The sequence below is a fragment of the Lepidochelys kempii genome, chromosome 2 (assembly GCF_965140265.1).
Source record: "Lepidochelys kempii isolate rLepKem1 chromosome 2, rLepKem1.hap2, whole genome shotgun sequence".
NCBI lineage: Eukaryota > Metazoa > Chordata > Testudines > Cheloniidae > Lepidochelys > Lepidochelys kempii.
This window is the reverse complement of record NC_133257.1, coordinates 236764439-236789458: the sequence shown is the minus strand read 5'-3', so window position 1 is coordinate 236789458 and position 25020 is coordinate 236764439. Positions and strand designations below refer to the sequence as shown.

Sequence of the window (25020 nt, the reverse complement as noted above, 5' to 3'; positions counted from 1 at the left end):
GTGGAACTGACACACAAATGGAATGTAATAGTAATTTAAAGAGGGAAAAGGGGAAGACTTTTGCGTGAACTTGTCATCTGCTTAATTTTCAGATGTACTTCAGCTGTACAATGACAGTTAAAAAACAATATGAAACTTACGTTTAGGGTTTGTTTCCTTTTCCTGTTGTCTTCTCTAGTGTGCAGATAAAACCTGCTGTTCAATAGCTGTCTGGGAACCCTCACTTCCTATTCTTACATTTAAAAAATAACTCTCAATAGTAGAAGCGTTTAAGTATAAAAATAAAATCCTGTTTCCCCTCATTTCAGCATGGAAATAACCAGCCTGCAAGAACTGGCACCTTGTCAAGAACAAATCCACCTACACAAAAACCACCAAGTCCTCCTATGTCAGGCCGGGGAACTCTGGGGTAAGAATGAGACTTATATCCAGCCTGTATAAGAGAGAATTCTAATTGTGCAGATATCAATATTGCCTAGATAAGTGAGTATATGAAGGCTGAGTACCCTCTGGGCTCTAGTGAGTTAGACAAATCATCTTTCTATGCAAAACATTTGAAATTTTCTGGTTTTCTTTTTTTTTTAAATGAAGCCCCTTTGAGAGAATACCTTTTCATTATATTACAGACTGAAGTGGCTGAGGTTAGTCTTCATTTCTGATAGTAATCAGGCAGAAATATTATTGCATATTTAATACAAATGAATTTTGATTAAGGTTCTCATTTAAACTAACAAAGCAAAAGGATTTCAGTGTTAAGACTCTTACTTTGTTGCTAACTCACTCCTGATTCCTTGACAGTGGAGAGTTGTGCTTATGCAATATTTAAGGAAAGAGTGTGTGGAGAGAAGTTAGATGTACTGGCAACACTAATTCTCATTTGAAGGCACATTTTAATGCTTAATTGAGGGAACTGCACCCTCCAACACAACCACCTTCTACTTCAGCTTCTATTTCACTGCTGTTTGACCTCTGTACATCAACAGACTATTATGATATGGATTGAAATGGTGGTACTTGAAAACACTAAGCATATAGAGTGTGATTCTGTTTGGACTATTTTGTGGGGCTTTTCATTGAGATCTTAAACAGAAACTTTGGTCTATGGATGTTGCCGTTCAGTTACCTGAATCTTTGCCTTTAACATGTAGGGTATGGTAGATGGAGCGTGAGCACTGGTGGGCTGGCACGGATTTAGCAGCTATGGATGAGTTAGTTTTCCAAGTTAGTGAGCTGAGTAATGGTCTGGTTACAAGGCAGCTCACAGTGCGGATCAAGAGAGCCAGACAAGAAAAGTGGGGGAACTATAGCCCCCTTTAAAAGAGTGTTGCAGGGCTCTGGAAGCATTGAAGCCTTAAATTCTGATGCGACAATTCAGTGCTGCGCTGTCACTGTTTAAACATAAAAATGTAATAATGTACTGTATTCACTTTTTTAAAAAGGTGTCTAGGGTTTTTCAGTCTGCTTGGAGTGCGTTATGGGAATAAGAATCTTGACCCACTGTTGATAGATGTTGTATAGGTTCCAATTACCTGCTTGATACAGCGCACTTTCTGGTGGGATGGTATTTCAACTGTGGGTGTAGTGAAGTGTGCTGGGATCCTTCAGGAAACAGTGGATAAAAATCCATGGGTGAAATCTTGGATATTGAGGGGAAGAAATGATGGGTTGAGGGAACAACCAAAATACATAGCAAAGATTACATCTGTTACAACACTGTCTCAAAAAGAGAGGTAGATGTGTGCTGTCTTTTATCTTTTGGCATCAAAGTGCATACATCTACAATGTGTTTTGCTACTTTACCTCAAGCATACAAGAATATTGCCAGAAACCACAAAGATTGGTGTTTTCTTCTTTCCATTAGAAAAAAGTGGATAGAAATTTAAAACCAACACAAAATATGCAATTTTAGAAGTGTGACCGAGCATGTCAGCAGTACACTTAAGAGTAGGCACTGCCACCTGGCCAGTTGCTGGGGCTTGTCCCTTTTAAGGCAAAAGAATTCTGGGAAATGTAGTTGGGTGGGGAGGAAGAGGAGAGTCCAAAGATCAGGTAATGAAGAGGGAACCAGGTGATTGTGGGAGGGATCAATAAGAAGGAGCTTGAGCTGAGTATAAAAGACCTGGAGGGAACAGGAGGCCTAGGATAACTAAGAAACAGCTTCTCCCAGGCTGAGTGTTGTTAATAATAATAATAAAAAAGCCTAGAAGAAGTTGGACTAAGTTTGTAGTTTTTTTGTTTTGTCTTTTTTTTTTTTTTAAAAGGCACCACAGGAAAAAGTGAAGCAAGGGTGTGATGGGAAATGGACAGCCACTGCCTGCTGAGGAGCCCTAAATTAGAACCTAGAATAGTAGGAGGGCTTGAGTTTCTTTGCAGTTCCACCTGAAGGTGGTGGGTATTAACACCACATTGAGAGAAAAAGGAATGACTGAGCCCTGTGAAAGAAACTACTGAGAACTGTTCAGAGCCTTGAGAGCAGTGGAAAGACTACTTGCTTAATTGGATTCTGCCCATGGAAGGGGAAGGCCAAGTCAGCTCCAGGGAACTGGAGTGGGGAAAATTGAGGGGGAATTATATATGCAGATTATATGAGAGTCATAATAAACAAAGCTATAGAAACTTGAGTTACTCCATTTCCTCCCCACATTTCGTCCAGAAGTGGAATATCCATTAACATCGTATTTTCTTTAAATTATGAGGTTATTCCTATTGGAAGTCAGTTTAAAACTTCAGTGATGTCTCTTTATCTTGCAGTTTCAGTCATATTTGTGTTCTAGTTATAAGGGATTAAGATGTACACAGTTTTTTTTTTTCATTTTCTGATCTTTCTGGCACAACAAAAGCCCAATGGCAGCTCATATTTTAAAACTTTCTCTAGTTCTGTGTATGATAGAAACTCACTGATTCACAAATCCAGTAATGCATACAAACAACTGGGCTATTGTTTATCAGGAATGGTTTTAGTAATAGTGAGGTCTAGTGCTCCTGAGACATTTTGTAAGAATTCTAAGTTTAACACAATATGTTCACTAGAATAATATAAAGTAACTTAATTAAAACTAACTACAGCAGATTACTGAATGTATCCTATTTTTTTGTGATGCATTTTGCCTTGCTTTTTTGTTTTGTTTACCTGTTACCTCCCAAATTCAGAACCTTGCAATGGGCCCCCAATAGTTAGTAAGGTTTTACTATATTGTTGAGTCATTGAATTAGTATAATGTATGTGTAAGCGGTAATCTAACAAGAAGCAGCACAAATGATTAAAGATGTTCATAGTCTCCCATTTCCTCCCCATCTATGAGTCACCTCAAAAAAGGGAACAGGGACTCCAGACGTGTTCCTGGTGTGAGAACGTGAATACCTTTAGCAAAAAGTAATTTTTAGGACATTTGTACTGCCCTCAAAATGTTCTATGTAAATATTATCGTAACTATTGTTGAGGGGCACTACTGTAATAGATAAGTGTGCATTGCATAGCATGTGCATACAACTGTTTGTAATCTGAAGAGTACTTTGTGGCCATACGTGTAGTGTTTTTGTTTTTAATTAGCTTTTATCTTAGAGGAACATACAGTTTGGCCTTACTTTATGAAAGCGTTTTCAAAAGAATTTTTTCAATAGGTTTTATTTCATATATTACCTAGACACTGAAATTTCCTTTTAATTTGTCCTGGAAAGGTGACTATAATTAGTCCCTTTTTAAAGCTGTTTTGTTAATATGCAGAATTAACATGTTGAGAATGAAATACCTATTTAATTTGCCACTTTCAGAGATGGTTTCTATTTGGTAATGTTGAGTGTCTGTGCAGTGATCTTAAGTGAAGGTTTAGGAAAACAAATGGCTTCATTACTTTAATTAAAGCTTTTTCTCTCCTCCAACCCACTTTCGTTTGACTAGACGAAATACTCCTTACAAAACCCTGGAGCCAGTTAAACCTCCAACTGTTCCTAATGATTACATGACCAGTCCTGCCAGACTTGGAAGTCAACACAGTCCAGGAAGAACAGCTTCCTTAAACCAGAGACCAAGAACACACAGGTAGAGTACATTGCTCCTAATTCTGTTGTTGTGTCTTGACCGGCATAGTGATACTCACCAGCGTTGCAGCAAAGCTTTATGCCTGGCTTCTTCTAAGGTGGATGGAGAAGACAGATGTAGTTTAAATACCTTAGATTCTTCTTTATACATGGTTCTGTCTGGATTTGGTACCTCTAGATCTGTTAACTTTAGTAGCATCTGTTTCAGTTTTTCAAATTTAATGCTACAGAAGCTTTTTGTTTAAACACACACATACACAGCTTTGAATGCACAACTTCGATCATTTTTTGCCTCATCAGAGTAAGCAAAATTTCAGAAATTATAGGAGTGAATAGGGAGATGGAATATCTGACAGACTATATAACTTATTTCAGACTTTAGGCTGGGATAGGTGTACAGGTAAGTGCTTTCACTGATGCTAATTGTATAGGGAAGCAGTTTCTGATTAGAAAATACTTTAGTGAAGTTTGCCTGTCAGAAGTGTGGTTTGCTTTTATTGTTCAGAGAAAAATTGTGCTTGTGATGTGGTAGATTGACAGTACTGGAAGCTAAAATTTATCCACAGAACCAGCAGTACCAATCAGCTTCCACACTGAGGCACATTGGCAGAACAGTACTTTCTCTGGGGAGATCATCTCCTGGGATGAGAGTAGTGCTGTCTCTATACCTATCGACTACTTGCCTTTAAATCTGTTTAAATCTGAGGCTTCAGTAGAATCTCCAGTCAAACTGCAAGAAATAAATTGACAATGGCTACCTGAATACAGACGGGATTTAGACAGTGGTTTATTGTCCCAGGGATAGATATGATGTGATCGTTTCAATGACTTGCACCAATCTGTGATGTTTAAATGTTTACTAGCATAATGGCAGTTCTGGGGTTCAGGGAGTCCTTATGGACTTTGGGAAAACAAGTTAACTTCATCTTTGAGCAGCTTGCTGTCAGTTAAACAATATTGTCAGATTAAGGTATTTAATAAACCAGGATGCAATCAGTTTAATTGGCAGCCATAAAGTCTCCCTTTTTTTGTGTGACAAGATCTTCTTTTATGTAGACTGCAGCTGAATTTCTAACTGCAACCAACAAGATCAAGGTTGCAGATCTTCAACATACAGAAAGCTAATTTTGAAGGAATTGTCTTGGCTCCCAGTTCAGATCACTAATTTTCTCTTTTTATAGTAAAGTTGTTATCTTAAGATATTTTTGAATGATCTGTGCTGGACTCTTTGCTAGCAATTTATATATGGTTGCACAGAAATGGTAAATAAAATGCATTGAGTGCTACTATATTTTTATTAAGATGGATGTATAGAGATGGCTTTTTAGTTACAGGGCACCACAGCTGTTTAATTCTCTTCCTGTTCTCTGTTGAATCTTTGTAAATTCAAGTCTTGACTAACGGGCATATTTATTGAATTTGTCCATGGATTTTTACTCTGTCCCCTAGTTTCCATTTGGTTGAAAAATATGTAATGACCTCCAAGATGCCTGCATGAAAATTATCAAAATTATTGTATGGCTTCTTCATAAAGCATGTGCGCTCTCGCTCTCTCACTGGCAAGTGGCTGGGCTAGTCGCAGTAGAATTGTTGAGAACTCAAAATAAACTTGAACACAAGTATTCATTTAGCAAAAGGAGACTTCTTCAGCATATAGCACACATCACTCAAATTACAAATAGCTTATGCTTGAACCCTTTTTACGCCCATTTTATCATTACTTAGTTCAAGGTGCCTGGAACTATTACGGTATTCACATTGGACTAACAGATGTCTAGATCTCATATGGTTGCTTACATTTGTAGTTATAAGTAATTAAAAGCTATGGATGTATAAAAAATGGCTAACAGCTTAGCTAATGATCTCTAGTAGATACAGAGTTTTAATACATTTTGATTTAATGATCTGAGGGTGATAAGTAATAAGGGTTTCAGGAACAGTCAGTCTACAGGATTTTTTTACCTCACATTTTATGCAATTGAGCGAATTTATTTGATCACTGTTCAAATAAGTAATATGAATGTATGGAAAGCAGTGCTGACATGTTTTCTCCCCCTCCTCCCCTTTAGCGGTAGTAGTGGAGGAAGTGGCAGTCGAGAGAACAGTGGAAGCAGCAGTATTGGCATTCCCATTGCCGTGCCTACACCTTCACCACCAACTGTTGGGCCAGGTATTTGAGATTCTTTTTATGATACCTAATACTGCAACGTGGCTCATTCAGACGTTTTCTCATAAATGTCAAGGGAGGATTGAAGTTCTCATCCCTTCCCTTTTGAAGAGGTTGGAAGAGAATTGCTCCCAAAACAAACATGCCAAAAAAATGGTCAGCTATTTCTTCTCTTTCATTTTTTATTCATTACATTGTAACAAGATTTTTAAAAAATCAGGAATATCTTTTCTTTTTAAGATATAAGGAGCAGGTGGAATCCATGCTTTCAAATGCGTGTTGACAAGTAGACATTTCTAGATGTCCTGAGAAGAAAAAACTGTTCTGTATGCATATGATCAGAATTGTTTTCTGAAATAGTCTATTGATTTTTATCACTTACCCTTTAGAACGTTTAAAATTGTAAATAAAAATAAACTTCTTCCTTCGATTAAACCACTAAAGGAGATTGGAAGAAAGCCTAGGAATAAACAACACCATCAATAGTGAAATTCAAGAACATCCACCAGTGTGATTAAAACCAAAGTGAATCATAGTGTGAAAATCATTTAAAGCTTATCACACAGTATCAAAAGCACGTGCCTCTATCATTTGAGTTGGAGGACTCTTTTAGCGATATAAAGGTGCCGTACTTGGCTCTTCTAGCCAAGAGGCAAGACAGTAGAGGAAGACATAATCACTGGTGTAGTGAATGTGTGTCACGTAGGCACAGTAAGCTATTTTGGAAAAAACATTGACCATCCAAATTAAAGTCTCAAACTAGAGTGGTGGTATTCACAAGTCAGATTTTTACTCTGAGGCAGAACTTTGCTGTTGTATCTTCACTTCTTACTAAGCCTTAAGGCCCACTCTGTGTTCTTGGCCTGCATAGGGATCTGCGTGCACGGGTCTTACTTTCACAAAGCACCCCAGAAAAATCAATAGGTGCTCCCTGCAGGAGAAAAGGTGTGCAGTTGTAGAACCCTTTGCAGGATTGGGGCCTGTGTGTGTATCCATTTATTAATGTTGAATATTTTCTTGTAAAGTCTCTACGTTCCTGTTGTCTTTTAAAATGTAGCTCTTTTGCCATTAGCCTAACTGGCAATATGAACTATTTTATTAGCACAAATTTCTGTTCCTCCTCCTCCTGGAGTGCCACCAGCACCACCTCTCCCGATGGGCAGTACGATAGGTGAGACTTGTGTCAGCACTGGCGTGATTGCAGTTATTTGACATAATCAATAATAAACTCCTCCTAATGGATTTATAGAAGCCGTTTGCCTTTTGTAGTGGGGTGTATGTGATCTGGTATAATCATCAATGTTCGTTTTTGTTTTGTTTTTGTTAACAAATCTAATCCCAACTAATTTCCTGTGGTTGAAAGCCTCTGAAGATAGATAAATAAAATATGGAAAAAGTATATTAGTTGCTTTGAATCCTAATATTCCCACTAAAGCTAAGATCCAATTAACAATGTGAATTCAGCTTGCGTGTAGTCCTTGTTCATGCATTCTTGTGTATGGGGGGGGGGGGAGACTCACAAAGTTCACCAATAAAGTACATTATAGTTTGAAAACAGTAGTAGGTAGAGTGGGGATTGTGCATATGGGGATTTCTCTTGTGAACTGATTGATTATGAAGGAAAATGTAAAAGGAAAAGCAGAAATGTCTGGCTCAGTGGCTCAGGTACAATTCTGTGATCCTTCATGGACAGATAAAACTGGGAGACTTCAGGAATTCTCCTGCATGTGCCAATGAGAAGATACAAGTGACTTGCTTCCTGGTAGATTTGGGTGGGATGGTGAAGGAAATCCAATTTTCATTGCTCTTTGGCACTTTGAAGCACCTTGGATTCACAAGCATTAAAGTCATTAAGGGCCCTGTCAGTTTGTTTCCTCAAGCTGTGCAGCAAATGCCATGAATCGCTATTAGTAAGGGGTTTTGAAAGCATTACCTTAGAGAACTTTTAGGTCACCATCCCAACCAAGGACAATTGTCAGAATTCATTATCTTACCACAAAACTAACTTTAGAGGCTTTGACCCATATAATCTTTGTACACTTTCTCTTATCTGAAATGTTAAGTGAAAGTGATTTTGAATAGTTTGTAAACTTTGTGTTGGGGTGTGTGTGTGCATGTGTGTGTTTGGTATGTTTTTACATGTATATGCATATAGTATATTTTACTGCAATACTGTTACTACATTTGGAATCTGAAAAGAACTTGTACATTGGCAAAAAGAGTTCAAGCAACACAAGTCGCTCATCGGTTTGCATAGTGTGAAATTCTGACTTTTGTGATGCACACAAAGATGAAATCGTAAAAATGAAAAAAGATGAAACGTTTATTCATTATTAATCTGCAATATTGAGAATGTTGCAGATTACATGTGAGGCAGGTAGGAATTGGTGTTGATCTCACAGAAGAATGCTGACACATCTTGTGTTGACTATTCTAGTTTAATGCAGGTTCCCTATATGGAAGCACAGTTAAACAGTAGAAATTATAAATGTGGAAAGTGTCCTAGAATCGTATCACTCTGATTTTTATGTTTGTTTGAGCACCCAACTTAAAAACTTTGTTCTGGTGGTGATGGTGTCTTTTTCTTAACCTACACAAATATGCTGTTTTTCTTTGGCTAGATTGAAGGCATCTGTTCCAGCATGCAAAAATGTTTGCTTTCAAGAAGATACGCAACCTTTTCAGTGTGCTTCTTTTTTGTTTAACAGGTAGTGCAACAACAAAAATTCAGTTAAATTAGGAAACAAGCCGATCCAATGTTCTGTATAAGTGGGTGAAAAGGCCTACAACATTTCAGAAAACATAAATGACACATCTTTTTATGAATGTTATTTATGTATTTTACATGGCTGATAGCACAGGACTGGTATAACAAGGTGTTTCTTTTTTGTTTCGTTAATATCTCACTGCTGACCTCAAGGTACTGAAGTGTTGGTTTCAAGTATTCACCCTGTTCTGTCTTTTTTTCTGTTTTCTGCATTCTGTCCTAAGTAATACTTGGCTTAAGTCTTCTTGTTGGTTCCTTTTGGCTACTGCTTTTCAGCTGCTCCTGGTTCAGCTCCTGGTTCCCAGTATGGCACAATGACCAGGCAAATTTCACGACACAACTCTACCACTTCTTCAGCATCTTCTAGTGGATACAGACGGAATCCCTCTGTGACTGCCCCATTTTCTGCTCAACCTCATGTTAATGGCGGGCCTCTCTATTCTCAAAACTCAAGTAAGCCTCTGCGCTTTGCCGTTATGCAGCAATCATGGAATGTTTTGTGTTGAATGATTTGAAGTATGATTTGTCTGTGATAGGCAACAATCAGAATCTAAATGCTTTTTGGTTTTCTCCCTCTAATTGAGAAAAAAATAGCAAAAAGGTATACTTTGCCTCCTTTGAATTATACACAACACTTTTTCCTTAGAAAGTGATCAGGCAGTTAATGTAATGGGTAGTGCCAGGCTTACATATTTAATTATAAGCAAATGTTAATTAGCATTTCAGGGGTGCTGGGAGTGCTTTTGTGCACACAGTCAAAAAATATAAGCTCTTCTGAAGGGAGAACTGATCTGGTAGGACCTGGAATATTGGCTGTAGAGAGAGCTATTGTTTAAAACTGAACCATTAAAATTTTAAATACATTATGAATGTTCCTGTTCTATTAAAAATTTAAATGATGAGGAGAATTGTTGGCTGTCACTGTTAAATGTCTTACTGTCTGAGACCACAGGATAAAATAGCTGGAAATCATGTTCCTTGCATAGCATTAATATTACCTGCTTTCCTCTCTTCATTTAGTAAATAACCACAGTATTGAGGGATTACTCCAGTACTTGAGTTCCCTTTAGGCCTTTCACATCTCAGCACTAATTGCATGCTATCATGACTTAAAGAACTGATTAGGGGACAGAAATAAATCGTCAATGTTTTTTTAAATGGTTTAACAGATTAGCATAGTCCTTACTGAATCCCTTGTTGTGTTTAAAATCTTGAATAAGAGGGGAATTATGAAAAGACTGACGTGGAGTGAAGCAGAAAAACCTGTGGATGTACAGCTAGCATACCCTTGCACTCACACTTCTAGTGGAGTCATCTAGCCACAGAGCAAGGGCACAGATGCTCATACTTCACTTTTCCCATCCCAAGGCCCCCAGCTGTAGAAGTTCACTGCTACATCCCTTGCTCTGCCTTCCAGATGTCCAGCTTCTCCCCTCCCTTCCGCTCATCCCAAGCACCCCTTCCTCCAAATTCCTTACCTGAACGCGTGCTTTCCAGAGTCACTCTCCACTTCCCCCTTACCTGAGTCTGAGGTGGTGGCGGAACAGGACACTGATGGTTTGGTCTCTCCTCTGCGGCAAGCTCATCCACCTTCCCTGGCTTGTCCAGCTGGCTGCCTCCTGCTCCGTGCTGGGGTCAGGGAAGCAGGCAGCAGAAGAGATGAGCCAGTTCCAGAGAGCAGCATTCCACCAGGGCAGCCCCTAGCAGCAGGGTGCTGCAAAGCGGGACCTCCTACCTGACCAGCTGATTGGTTTAGCTGGGTGAAGTGGGGAAAGTACTGACTGCTGAGCACTGCTGCACTTAAGCAGATTTGTTTGGTCTGCGCCTCTCTGCTGCCTCCCTCCCTCCACTCCAGGTGGGGGCCTGAAACTTGGGTAGCAAACCAGTGTTCCCCTTGCCCATACTCTCAGCTAAATTATGGTCATGCGCGCATGTGCACACAATCCCAAGATGGATTAATTATGCCATACTGCTCATCTCACATAGTTTCAAAGATACCTGTCTGCTACCTGTAACTTTTGCCACATCATCTGACATTTTTGCTCTTCAGTTCCAAGAGAATTGAGGAATGTCTTGGTGCTGCTCTCGCGTTATGTATGTGATATGTGAAAAATATTTAGATTAAGAACTTCCCCACTGATGTAGAGTTCATTTTCAATGAAAAACAATTTTATATACATGGAAAGCTCCTGGGGTGGTCAACATATTTATTTATTTAAACTAATCTTTACCTTCCTCTATTTCCCCCTGACCCCTCAGACACACTCAGTTCCTTCATTTCCTCCACACACTTCACTGCAAAAATAATTCATTGTAATTAAGAGAAACTGTTCATTTTCAATAGAATCATAGAATATCAGGGTTGGAAGGGACCTCAGGAGGTCATCTAGTCCAACCCCCTGCTCAAAGCAGGACCAATCCCCAATTTTTGCCCCAGATCCCTAAGTAGCCCCCTCAAGAATTGAATTCACAACCCAGGGTTTAGCAGGCCAATGCACAAACCACTGACCTATCCCTCCCCCTGAGTGGTGTTCAGATGCCAAAAACTGGATTTAATTTCTAAAATGGCTGAATTGCCTCAAATGTTATGTAGCTGATTTTATTTTTGAAAATTTAGATTCTCAATACAATTTTTTGTTCAAATGCAAGTATAATCCCTTAATCTGGTGCTTCAAAACATGCCAATTTTAGATTTTTTTTTAAAAGGTATTGTGATGGGCATATTTTTCACTTGAAACTATTTTCATCCACTTCCAAAATGGGTGATTTTTAACATCGTTGTCTTGACGATACATCCTGTTTTTCCCCTGGGTTACACTTTTTAATGATTACAAACAGTAATTTATTTCTGGAAAATGTTTACTTCAGTTTTGTAAACAAATCTGCTTTCTTTTTCCCCTTTCACACTTCTATGTTGATAAATTATAAGGGGGAAATGGTGGGTTTTGGAATGAACTAAATGCTGCCTTTATTCAGCAAACAATGTTAATTATGCCTTTGTTTTAAAACCATTGCTTGTTCAGAAGAATAGAACCTATTTCAATTTTACGATTCCAATCAAATTACTCTGCTGAATTCACACCTCACAATTTTTTCATCTGTGGTTAAATGTAAATATTTTAAAACTGAAAAAATGGCTTAATTTATTAAATGAGTTGGTCTATTTTTATTCTCTTGGAGATGTTACACCAGAACGGATATCTTTGATGGCAGTTTCAACAGAGTTAAGGCTTAAACGTTAATGGAGCTGAACTACTCTATCCCCTTCCAGCATGAGTCTGACCCACTTTGGTCGGTCAGTGCAGGGGAGCTTGTGTTGCTACTGCCTTTGCTATTATATACCTGCTTTATAAAGCGAGGACTTCAGTTTCTAGGCTGTCAGTCCTGTGCCTTTTTAATGAGCACTGACTGCACATACGCACTTATAAAGAACACTAAACCCTTTGCTCAATAAAATGGATAGCTCAACAGAATACAGTTCAGAGGATGTGCACTCATACATTTCAACTAATTGGATGAGAGTTCTGCATATGCATGGGAGGGCCAGTTGTACCATTGGAACGTATACCAGCCTTCTGATTGCTTGGTGGCTTGTATTTATAGAAGGCTTTAAAAAAATTGAAAACAAAACTTTATGCTGCTGGAAACCAATTTACAATTTTGTTTCAGCCAATGGGAGACCAGGTCTGTCTGTCTTGTAAACCAATAAAAATACAATAGATCCACAGTAGCATAGTAAATAATGAAGCACTTAAATGACTATATATGGGATAAAATAATCATTGGTCATTCAGTATGAAATAATTCATAATAGTTGGAGCTGCAGGATTGCTCCTATAAATAAATCTTTGCTTTGCCTCAAATTTATATATTTACCATATGTGTCTGCTATTATGTAACAGCAGGAGACCACCATCCTTTAAAACCTTGTCTGTCTCATTAATATTTCTCTTCAAAGATAATCACAATTTTGGAGTAATCCCTTTTTTAATATTGAGAGTAAGGAAGTTCTGTTTTGTGCAGTTTCTAGGTGCTACTGTAATACAAAGAATGTATCTAAAATGAGTGAAATCCTTCATTCTCATGTCCTCTGAACTATGAACATTCAGAATGGACTTGCCTCTTAAGAAAGAAAAATATATTTATCTGAGTCACTGATTGGCTAAACATGAATTCAGCTTTAGCTTTGCTTTTGGGAAAACAAACTTGAAGAAGGTTCTTCTATGTGTGTTCTTGTTGTTGTTCTTTGCATACTTTGTTTTGTGGTCCTCGTTACTGACAGCTGCTTTTGTTTGTTTCCTTTTTTCCTTTATCTGTTTTACTTCCCCAATATGGTCTGTTGCTACCAGTTTCTATTGCTCCACCCCCTCCCCCTATGCCTCAGTTGACTCCACAGATACCTCTCACAGGCTTCGTGGCCAGGGTGCAGGAAAACAGTAAGTTTGTACAAGCTGAGCTGTCAGAGTAGAGCCTGTTTTCTTCTAGCATGCATGGCTGGCAAATCAGACTCTATTTTGTTTCCTTTTCAGAAGCTAATACCATCTTGCATTCTAGTGCCACTATGTTATTGGAGCTGAAGGGCACACTCTTCAATTTTTTATAACATGTGCATGATTATTATTGACCCATTTAAGGTTTGAGCTGCAAATTTATGATAGAAGTAAAAATGTGAAATATGTGGCATCTGCTCAGTGTGGATGTAGAAATATATATTAATTAAAAAAATTAATTGTGTTGCATCCTCCTGCCTACCGCTAGTGATAATTACTTAGCTTGGATTAGAAAGGATTACATAGCCTTTTAAAATATGCACCTGTGTAATTGTTAACTCATAAATTGTAGCAGTTAGTTAGAAATTCATGTAGCCAAACAAAAGGAAAGGTGCGGTTTTACTATCTAATATAAATAGGAGTCTGGAATTTGCCTCAATTCTTCCCTTTTCCTCCTGTTTTCTACAAGTGAAAACGTTCACTAGAATCTGGACATCTTCTGGAAAGTTGAGCAATGATAGTAACAAAGGAGCTGATCCTGAGAGGTGCGAAGTGCCTGCAATTTCCTATTAACAATGGATGCTCAGCATGTCTTGGGGGAGTGTTCAGGGTACTGATCCTGCAAGGAGCTGACTCCTTACAGGGTGCTGAGCACCCATAAGAATACTTGAGCAGTCAAGTTTTCACCTTTGCCTTGGGGATATTGTGCACTTTTCAGAATCAGGGCCAAGACAAGGGGCCCAGATGTGACGGTGAGGAGCGTGCTATAAACCTTGTATCGAGTAAAATAGATAGCATGGCACAAGTTTGCATTTAAAAACCTTTCCAAACCCCTTCTGTTATAGTGGGCTAGCAATTGCTAAAGATCAAGGTTACAAAATGTTAGAACCCCATTTTTACATGCTAATAACTTTCTGAAAAATTAATCTTTTGGACTGAAATTTTCTATGCTTATAGTCCTCTTGAAGCTGAATCCTCTCCACCCAAAAAAACAAACAAAAAAACTTGTGTGTCTATAACCAAAGGAAGAGAATCTGAGCTCACTTTTTAACAGGCCTGTGGCAAAAATGACTAAAGTTTGAAACCTGGCCTGGGAAGGGTGAACTTTCCCAATCAAAACTTTCCTCAGTCAAAATCCATTTTTTTAAAAATAGTGCATTGCATTTGAAAACTGGAAAGTGAGCATCCAGAGTGGAAAATGGAGTTCTAGGCAGTGGTGTAAAGTGATGCAAAGACTTCACTTTACAAAACTGGGTTTGAGTTTTGCCCAGCTGCTGGGTTTTCACTTACCCACTCCCTAACAAACCCCATTAACAGTATGACGCAAAGGCCACAGAGCAACGTGGATAGGCTGGACTTCCATGGCATGAGAGGTTCCCTTCCTTATGGATCCTAAGGACTTGGAAAGTTGCTTCTTCTGTGGCCCCTGAGAGAAATTCCACAAGACCTACTCCTTTTTTTCCTGCGCCCTGTACTCTGACTGTGGGTATCTTCATAGAAGAGGGTTTTATTGAGACTTCCGAATACCACTGTTACACAGACACAGCTGATATACTGCAAGTAGGTGTGCTGCTGCTTTTTTCTTCAATACAAGATTGGGTTAGAGCAATCCCCACCCCTATCTCCACCTAAACAATAGCTGCAGCACAGGTGCAGGAAGTCACTGTGCACTTACGTTGTACACACCCAAGAGAGGGTTTGAATTTGAAATCTGGATCTGAAACCATTTAAATGTTAATACTGAGAACAGGCAACTTCTACCCTTCCTCCTCTCCCATTTTATTTTTTAAAAGAAAAATAAATGCAACAAAACAAAGTTAATACCACTTTACAGGTTTCAGAGGGACAGCCGTGTTAGTCTGTATTCGCAAAAAGAAAAGGAGTACTTGTGGCACCTTAGAGACTAACCAATTTATTTGAGCATGAGCTTTCGTGAGCTACAGCTCACTTCATCAGATGTTTACCGTGGAAACTGCAGCAGACTTTATATACACACAGAAATCATGAAACAATACCTCCTCCCACCCCACTGTCCTGCTGGTAATAGTTTATCTAAAGTGATCAACAGGTGGGCCATTTCCAGCACAAATCCAGGTTTTCTCACCCTCCACCCCCCCACACAAATTCACTCTCCTGCTGAGTGAATTTGTGTGGGGGGGTGGAGGGTGAGAAAACCTGGATTTGTGCTGGAAATGGCCCACCTGTTGATCACTTTAGATAAGCTATTACCAGCAGGACAGTGGGGTGGGAGGAGGTATTGTTTCATGATTTCTGTGTGTATATAAAGTCTGCTGCAGTTTCCACGGTAAACATCTGATGAAGTGAGCTGTAGCTCACGAAAGCTCATGCTCAAATAAATTGGTTAGTCTCTAAGGTGCCACAAGTACTCCTTTTCTTTTTGCGAATACCACTTTACAGTTGCCCAGTTAAAATCATTGAGGAAGTGTAAAGGTTAAATTTCCAAGAACAGGGTTTACTCCACTTAGTAGCACATATATAGTACTTCCTGTTCCCATTAAATGTGAAGTTGAATTTGTATGTTTTAGGAGAAATGTTTAAAACAGACTTGTATGCTGCAGCCAAATGGGTGTATCTGTTGGCACTTTCACTTAGCATTTCCTGACACTTTTTTTTAAATAAGCAACCTTATTGTTGAATTAACATACTTTTGCAGTTAATAAGATAAGGCATTTTCACTGGTTGAAACAGGACAAGAATTGATGAGCATGATTAAATACAACAAAATCCAAAATGCTCAGAGATGGAAATTATGGGAGAATGTTACATTTGAATTGGAAATAAATTTGTGAAATGTGTGCCCAAGATACTGTATGAAACAAATCCAATTCCTATATTATTTCATTTATTTGTGTGTGAATGTTTCTGTGTCAAGTGAATTGGGTCAATAGACTATACCTACTAGCAAGTCATATTTCACCGTGCAGACAATGACACCTACAAGACATTACTCTCTCATAGAATAAAATGTTTAGTTTTGGAAACAGTCCAATTCACGAGAGTAGCATAAGTGGGGGTTTATCTGGGAGAAGAACCACCAATGGCTTGGAGGTGAGGAGTAAGGAGGTCTTTAAGAATTTTTCATTTAAATTTCTGGACACACACCCCCTTCACTCACGATCACCCTGTTGTCCCTCCCTGTCCTGTATTTCCTTGTTACCATTAGCATATTACACTGTAAATGTGCGGCTGTACAACGCTATGGTTGAGGCACAATATCTGGGAGCTGTCATTTCACCAGCTCTGTCCTAAGTTAAACAAGGTCAGACTGGGATGGTACGAGGACTGGAGGCGTCCAAGGAACTTCAGTGATGTTGGTGATTCAATCAGTGGCACTGATCCCGTGCCCTCAGAACAGTGCAGTGGAACACGATGCAACTAGTGTTGCTATAAGGTGAAATTTCAAAACAAGGCCCAGACACTTGTATGGAATTATTACACTTTTTTTGTGCTAACTCTGGTGTTCTGCTCAGGTTCTGGTCCATCAACTATATTACTCCTAACTAAATTATTTCTATAGGAGGGATGCCAAATATATGGCACATGGCTGAATCTGTCCAGTGGGACCCCAATGCTCATGAAAAGGATTTGTTCCACAGCTGCTTGGCTGCAGCTTGGTCACAGGAACTGGAAGGAAATCTGAGTGGAAGGAGGGAGCTCCTGCCAGACTGGGCACAGGTTCCATCACTGAGCAACTCAGTCAAGGCTCAGAGCAGAGGCTTTCCACCTTCTCTCTGTGCAGCTGCTGCCAGCATGCTGGGCTCAGAACTTTAACTGGATACAGTGTTTTTTTCATTTTTTATCCTAAACGGTCATGTAGATTGTTGTGCATTGTTAAATAGCTGTCGTACTCCTCCACAGAGGGGACTGTATATGAAGATTTGATTGGGTACAGATAGATCTTTGGCCTCTGTCCTGGTTGGCAGGATGATCAGTAGCAGGGAGTGAACGGGGAAGGTGTAATGAAATGTTTCGCATTGCAGTGGGAAGGCAGAGGGGCTAAAATGAGGGGTTTGACCTAGAGAGCAGTTGGGAGATGTCTGTTGCCCATATATAGAGGTTAAAGGCCATATCTTTCCTATGAATGGGGAAGATGGATTTCCAGCCCTTATTTGCCGGCTGGATGAGAGTTTTTAAGCCAGTGTTTAGAAAAGAGTTACCCACCTTCTCTTAACTGTTCTTCGAGATGTGGTGGTCATGTCCATTCCAATCAGGTGTGTGGGCGCCATGTGCACAGTTGTTGGAAAACTTTCCCTTAGCAGCTCCCGTTGGGTTAGCTGTGGAGCCTCTGGAGTGGCGCCTTCATGGCGCTCAATATACGACCCTGCTGACCCGGCCCCTCCTCAGTTCCTTCTTACCACAAGTAACGGTCTGGAACTGCTGTCGCTTGCTTAGCAAGCGCTTCCCTTAGCGTTTTCATATAGTTAGCTTAGCCTAGTTTAGTTGTTGTTAGTGTATATTTTGTGTATATAGTGAGGTTTGGGAGCAGAGATTCCACACACACACCCCCACGCCCCCTTGGGCTCTTGGGCATGCCTTGAGCCCAAGGCTTTAAACCTTGCAGAACCTGCAGCAAGCCTATGCCAACAAGGGACCCCCATGACTCATGTCTGGGAGAGGAGCACTAGATGGAAAGGTGCAGGATCTGCAGGGCTTTCTGCCCCAGAATTAAAAAGGAGCGAGATTTCCAATTGAAGCAGCTGCTCATGGAATCCGCCCTTCGTCCCCAGTCTGCTGCGGACCGCCAGGACCCCGCACTGAGCGTGTCCGTATGGAGTGCCCTGGCATGAGTACATGACATGGTGCCAAGGAGGGACTCTAGTCTGAGACCCTCGGCACTGGCGTTCTCCGACACCGCAGGATGCACAGACAATCCAGCACCGCTCACGGTCACCAGCGCCATACAAGCGGCATAGAAAAGCCGACGGGGGCACTCCCCGGTGCAGAGAACAGCGGGACCTGCAGGTGTGTGTGGATATCAGGGGTTTGGGGGCAGAAGTCTGTGGCCTGTATGGCAAAGGTTCTTGAGGAGGGTAGGGAGAGCTGCTGTACAGTTCTTGACTGATATTTTTCTATTCTGAATATTGGTGATTAATTTGAGATAGATGGGTTTGAACAATAATTTATACTTCCATTTTTTCCTTTCTCCCTATCCCAAAGCCACTAGTAATTGTGCTGATATGGGAATCTCTTTAGAGAGCTGATATTTTGAATTATGCATTTAATTCCTCATGTACCTCCCCTGAGAGCAATGGCTGCCTATCCTCAGTTTACATTAATTCACTAATTGAATCCAGGGCATGTGCTCATAGACTATCCTGTAAAATAAGGGTCTGTACAAAGCTTTTCCTCTGAACGTGTATTATTCTGTTTTCTCTTACCTCGTCAAATCTGATATACTAATGACTTCCCTCCCTTCTTGTCCTACACCAGATTTTGTAAAAAGATAATTCTCAAAATAAGACAGAAGCAAATAAATTAGTGCTCAGAATAACAGAAATGAAGTATATACAAAATGCATTAACAGGATTTGCAAAACCATGTCAAACCACTGATTCATCATGGTGCCCAATTACCTCCTGGTTCTGAGGATGCCTGTCATCCCCTTGCACGTGTGTATATTGCATCTAGTCACTTGTCATACATGGAGATGGGGCAAAAATCCTTTCTATCTGCTGGCAATCAGCTTATGCCCCAGGAGCATGTGCTTTGACTCTAGTAGCATTTATACATAGATTTGACCACTAATAACATAGTTGTGTTTTGTAGCTTTAACACGTAAAGCCTTTGTTTCTAAGCCGTGCATGGTATTCTAGTGCATGCTATGTCTTTCTCTACAATGCACAGCCTAAGGTTAAATGACTGTTTCTGATGCAAACCTTCAAACCTTTTTTAGTTGCGGATAGTCCAACTCCTCCTCCACCACCACCTCCAGATGAGATGCCTATGTTTGATGATTCTCCTCCTCCTCCCCCCCCTCCCCCTGTGGATTATGAGGATGAGGAAGCTGCAGTAGTGCAGTACAGTGATCCGTATGCAGATGGAGACCCTGCTTGGGCCCCTAAAAACTATATTGAGAAAGGTAAGAGATCAATCCATACATTGACATGGTGGCAATACATAACTGCAATTTGACTTGTAGGCTCTGAAAGGAAACCAAAATCTCCCTGCTCAATCCAAATTTATAACCATTCTTTCCTAACTTCTCAGTGCCTGTACCCAGTGTAACAAATCTAGCCTTTGATACACTCACACTGGAATGAAGTGGATAAGTAATCCATCGTTACAAGAAATAGCTATAAATTAGATTTCATTCATCTTGTTTGTTAAACAATTAGACCAGCAATGGCTGCGTCAGCCCTACTGGATGTCTATCCAGAAATAACTTCATTGAAAGACCAGTGGGGCCAAAAAGCCTGATCGTGGGTTTTTTCCCTTGTTGTTGAATAAATGAGATAACAAAGGTAGCTTATGTTAGCCTTTTAACAATAAAATATAGTGATTTTGTTTGAGAAATGCCTTAGAGTATTTTAAATCCTATTTGCATATGGAACTCCTGAGCTCATTCGTAAGACTTGTAATGTTTGTTTCTGCAAATAACTGACAAGCCAAATTCCTAGCTATAGGGTCAGTCTATGCTAAGAAAATAACCAGTTTGTGACAACTGCCAGCAACAGGTTTCCTGTGACCTGGTGTTTAAAATGATTTGACTGCCACCATAGAAAGGGGAAATGTTTCACAGTTAGGGAAAATGTGATAGTGATCGATTGGAGCTGGAAGTATGTTTTCTTCCCTGTAACAGTTAAACTATTATGTTCCATCTTCATTAGTTGCTAAACTGTTTTCAGCACCAGTTTATAGACGACTGAGTGATGCCAACATAGGTTCATTTTACTAATGTGCCCAGACCGTAAGTTACTCCCTTCTCCGGATATCTGCCACATGTACGCTCTTGGAACTGACTAAGGAGCATGAAACCGATCAGTGGTACCACTGTAATTACTCACTGTGGAAAGTTTTTTTTCTTCAACCTACCCTCTGCCCCAACACAAATCCATCTTGCATCCATTAAAAACTACATTTAAGGTTGAAATGTCAAGCACTCTACACTTAGGAAATGCCAGAATTCAGGCTTCTTGTGCAATGCTAATTTGGCCGTCTTGTGCATGTGGCTTGTCTTCATTTACATAATCATACTATTTTTTCCATAGGACTCCTGCCTCTCACTGAATGTACAGGATGAAACGTGCTCACTGAATCAGCACTTCTTCCATAGTTGTATGCTAAGCATTCAATGTGGCGCCCCAGGCATTATTTGCTTTGCACCCTCCAAACCCTGAACTGAATACAGAATTGTTAATTTTCCTCAGTGGCTGCTCTTTAGTGCTCACATCTTAGTTCTTCAAAACCATTAATTATATCTTCAGTACCCCTGTAAGATGGTGCTATTATCTCTGTTTTATACAGGGGGAAATGAGGCAAAGATTAAAGTAAGAAGTGTCCACTAAATTTAGGTGCACAATTTGAACAGCATAGGGCCTTATTTTTCGGAGTATTTAGCATTTTATAGCGCTTTACATGTTCCAAACACCGCTCCCATGGACTTCAGTTGCAGTTGAGTGCGCAGCACTTCCATAAATCAAACACTAGTGGCCACTTGTCAAAACTTTGGTTTACGCGTCTTGCCTAACATCACATAGGAACCCGGTGGCAGAGGCAGTGATAGAAGGAATCTAATTCTCTAGAGCAGCATTCAACAATCTTAACCACCAGACCCTCCTCTCTTTGATGCAGTTTCTTTCCTCATGTGCTACATACCTTCCAACTTTTGCAACAGTTGAGGCAGGGGTCCTACAGCCAACAACCTTGATTTATTACCAGAGCACAGTTCAGCCTGCGCCCTGAAGGTCCTATGGAAAAATATAGTATGTGGTCATGAGTTTAAAAATTATTAAAATGTAAATTGGGGGCCAATTTAAGGTTGTATAGGGAACCTCAATTTTGGAATTTCCTAATTCTTGAGTGATTGCATCCTTAATTTATTTGAGCTAAAAATCTCCTAAATTAAAATAATTATTCTTAGAACTAAATTCACCACCACAGGAGTAATCTGCAGGGTTGGAAACTGTAGATCCACAGCACTGTCATATGCTGCTTATGATAAGTGGAAGCTGTTAAAAGGCATATCTTCTACGTGGATCTGATTTCTTTAGGATTTTCACTAAAAGCTATACTACATAAACATGGCCAGCATTTAGTGAATAGCTACTTTTATCCTTGGTAAGGTTCTACTCTACAAAACTATATAAATAGTACCTTAACAGATGTGTATTTCAGGTTATATCTCCTGTGACAAACCGTGTTGTGGCTACAAGGCTAACAGTTTACACTTCTTTTTTACACCTCAGTGAACTGGATTCTGTTCCTTTTCATGCATCTCAAACATTTTCTATGTTCTACATTCCAATCAGTTACATCTGTGGAAGCCAAAAGTTTAATTGATGGCCGAACTGGATCTGTACACCACCTTTACTAGTGGTGGTGATATGAGGAAAATCTCTGACTCTCCAGATTTCATGTTGAAGGGGTGGGGGAGATGACTTTCCTGTATCTAATTTGCTCCGTTTACAAGTAATCACTGAGACCAACACTGAAAACCCTGAGATGTCCTTACTAGTCACTTTAAAAATGAGACCTGCACTTCAAAATGATGTGTATTGTGTAATAGTACATGCCAAACTAATTTGTCTGACTCTTTTCATCCCTAGTTGTTGCTATATATGACTACACAAAGGACAAGGATGATGAGCTGTCATTTATGGAAGGTGCAATCATTTATGTGATAAAGAAGAATGATGATGGGTGGTATGAAGGAGTTTGCAATCGAGTGACTGGCCTGTTCCCTGGGAACTATGTTGAATCAATCATGCACTATGCTGATTAGAATCTTTGCTTTTTAAGTTGGGTCTTGTATTCAATCATACCATGATTATTTACAAGAGGAAACTAAAGGTTAACAATTGTCTTAATACACTTTAAAAAAAAATGTGCCCATCTTTTCAGGCTATACTGTTTTAATGGTATGATTGAAGAATGTCCATCTCCATAAGCATAAATCTTTGGAGACAGGTTTGTCTTACCTGATAGCAATTTGTAAAACAAGCAACTGTCTTCTTACTGGTTATGCTTATTTACTTACGCATTGTTAATTTTATGACCAGCCTAAATATTCTTGGGAAGTAGGGTATAATATTTAATGAACCATGATTCAGATTGTGCCATTACATTTTTCAGTGCAGCATGGTAACTAACATTAAGTTAGACTAACATTAAAATCTGGGTGAAAAGTTTAATGTCAGTGCTGGTCATATTACTTTTTGTTAGACTCTTGCTCATTCTTGAACTATAATTGTTTAAAGCATGCATACAAACTTATGTATTGAAATATACTTTTTTAAAAATCCAAGATGCTTCCAATTTGTTGTAAACTTTACCTGGAGTACTCACTAAAATCTATTATAATGAATTGCTTGAGTCTCTAAGGTGTCCATGTGAATCAAAAATGGGTGGTCTTATGTATGTGTAATTTGTACCAAGTTTTTTTAATGAGTAAATTTGCATTACAACTTTTCCATTCATAAATATATAAGTGGAACCAAAGGTCTTGTCCATTACTTTGTCAGCACTTCTAATTGCTTGGCTAAGTCAGTCAATTTATGATTGTGTTATCACTAGCAATGTACTAAACTAAATACAAGTGTTGTAGCCTTATTTTTAACATTGACATTAGTGGGCAAATATATAAAACCTGGAAATTATCCACTTACCACAAAGTTCTTTCAAAATTATCTTGTGTAAAGGGTTTGAGTACTGCTAAAATTAAGTACTTGAAAAAGGATTCTCAGCTGAGTGTTGAACTCATTGTAATTTAATAATTTATTTCAGTTTTGCTGCAACTGACATTACTAAACACAAACTGTATGCTGGACCAACAGGAGAAATTTTGTATTTTGAAGCTGATAATACACCAAATAGGTGTCAGAGTTAGCAGTCATACAGAAAGAGGGGACAGACATTCACAGCCTGTTTATTGGAAAATGACGCATGCATTTTGCCTCTCCACGGCATTATGGGAATTTAGGCAAAAAGTCAGATGGGATGTTCACCGCAGTTTATACAAAACTGTAATGCTTGGCTTATCTGAAGTAGAGTATGCAGTAAAGGTTTGTTTTGGACTTCAAAGTGCTAAAAGACTAGCAGCTGGAAGCTTGATTGGTTGCTGCATCTTTTTTTTTCTAGTGTAAAATTAGAAATATTGAAACTTCCCCACCTTCCTCCCTAAAATCATTGTAACTTCCAAATGCTTTCTGCTTTAACTGTTAATCTCACCTTCTGAAAAATTAGCAACCGATAATTTACCTGTATTTTCTTTATAAATTGGAAAGTCTTCACTTAATTTGTATATAACTTGTTAAAGTTTATGTACAGTCTTTTATAATAAACCATTCTCCTATATAACATTTTGGGTACTTTTGAAGTTTAACACACACAGCTTGGAAAGCAATCAAACCATGGTTTTGCAGTAAACCTTAACATTAAATATTACTGTAAGTGTGAAGTGATATTTTGAACCCATTAATTTTAACTCCTCTTTATTCTCATTGTGGCCTTGTACATCAATATTAAGTGTAAACAATACTTCCCACAACAAACACCCTTATTAAAACACAATTAGACAATTAGCACAATAAGATTGATTTTGTTTCATAGTTGTATGGCTTCCCTCAAACATCTTCATAAACTTAAAGTATATTAATTTCAGAAAATATTTTATAAAAATATTTTTTGGTAACCAGCACTGGAAGCAAACCACGATGTTTTGAAGTGTAGTTTTGTAGGCACAGTCTGGTAAGTAGCTGCCAGAATGAGTGGAAGAAGGTGTATCACTTGTCCCGGGTGAGTACAGTTTCTGTGAGCTGAATGAGGGCATCTCTTTCAGGGGATGGCCGGAGTTTACTAATCTCTTTCATCGCTTCATGGCAGTAGCGTTGGGCGAGGTAGGTTGTTTGCTGTACACCATCACTCTTTAAGGAAAAAAAAATTAAATAAGGTAATACATAGTAGTAGTAATTATTTCCATTGCTACATGTAAAACAGCAGTGCTGTTGGAAGTGAGTGAGTGTCTTAGGGCTTGGCTACACTTGCGAGTTAGAGCGCATTAAAGTGCCCTAGCTCACGGGCAAGGCATGTAGAGCGCTCTGACACCACAGCGAGAGTACTCTACTGCGCTGAGAAGATTAATGCTTGCTGTGTCTTGGCTGAAACGCCCAGAGGTCAGCATGAATGAGGTGTTGCATTCCTGTGCTCTGATCAGCCTCTGGAAATGTCCCATAATTTCCTTAAATCAAGTGGCCACTCTTGTAATTGTTTTTGAATTGCTGCAGGAATGCAGATATGCCCTTTGAAAGCTCCCTTTCTGACAGCCTGCTGCTTATCTGCTCCAAGACAAAGCAACCATTAGTGTGGAATTCTGTGCATGT

General features: G+C 39.3%; 2 protein-coding genes across 18 annotated transcripts in view; one reads left to right on the top strand and one right to left on the bottom strand.

The window, feature by feature from the left end:
• ABI1 (abl interactor 1) overlaps window positions 1-23140 on the top strand; it is a 120370-nt gene extending 97230 nt beyond the window's left edge. For 4 of the 9 annotated variants that reach the window (XM_073334294.1, XM_073334293.1, XM_073334301.1 and 1 more), the window contains 8 exons: window positions 309-409; window positions 3899-4039; window positions 6108-6208; window positions 7308-7376; window positions 9249-9425; window positions 13322-13408; window positions 19377-19562; window positions 22249-23140. In XM_073334294.1, coding sequence (XP_073190395.1) covers window positions 309-409; window positions 3899-4039; window positions 6108-6208; window positions 7308-7376; window positions 9249-9425; window positions 13322-13408; window positions 19377-19562; window positions 22249-22424 — 1038 coding nt within the window. In that variant the 3' untranslated portion in view covers window positions 22425-23140. The remainder of the gene's footprint in view (window positions 1-308; window positions 410-3898; window positions 4040-6107; window positions 6209-7307; window positions 7377-9248; window positions 9426-13321; window positions 13409-19376; window positions 19563-22248) is intronic. The other 5 variants (XM_073334295.1, XM_073334296.1, XM_073334299.1 and 2 more) reach the window with 3 other exon arrangements.
• The window catches only part of PDSS1 (decaprenyl diphosphate synthase subunit 1), a 44091-nt gene continuing 42123 nt past the window's right edge, over window positions 23053-25020 (bottom strand). For all 9 annotated transcript variants that reach the window (XM_073334302.1, XM_073334303.1, XM_073334311.1 and 6 more), the window contains one exon: window positions 23053-24564. In XM_073334302.1, coding sequence (XP_073190403.1) covers window positions 24424-24564 — 141 coding nt within the window. In that variant the 3' untranslated portion in view covers window positions 23053-24423. The remainder of the gene's footprint in view (window positions 24565-25020) is intronic.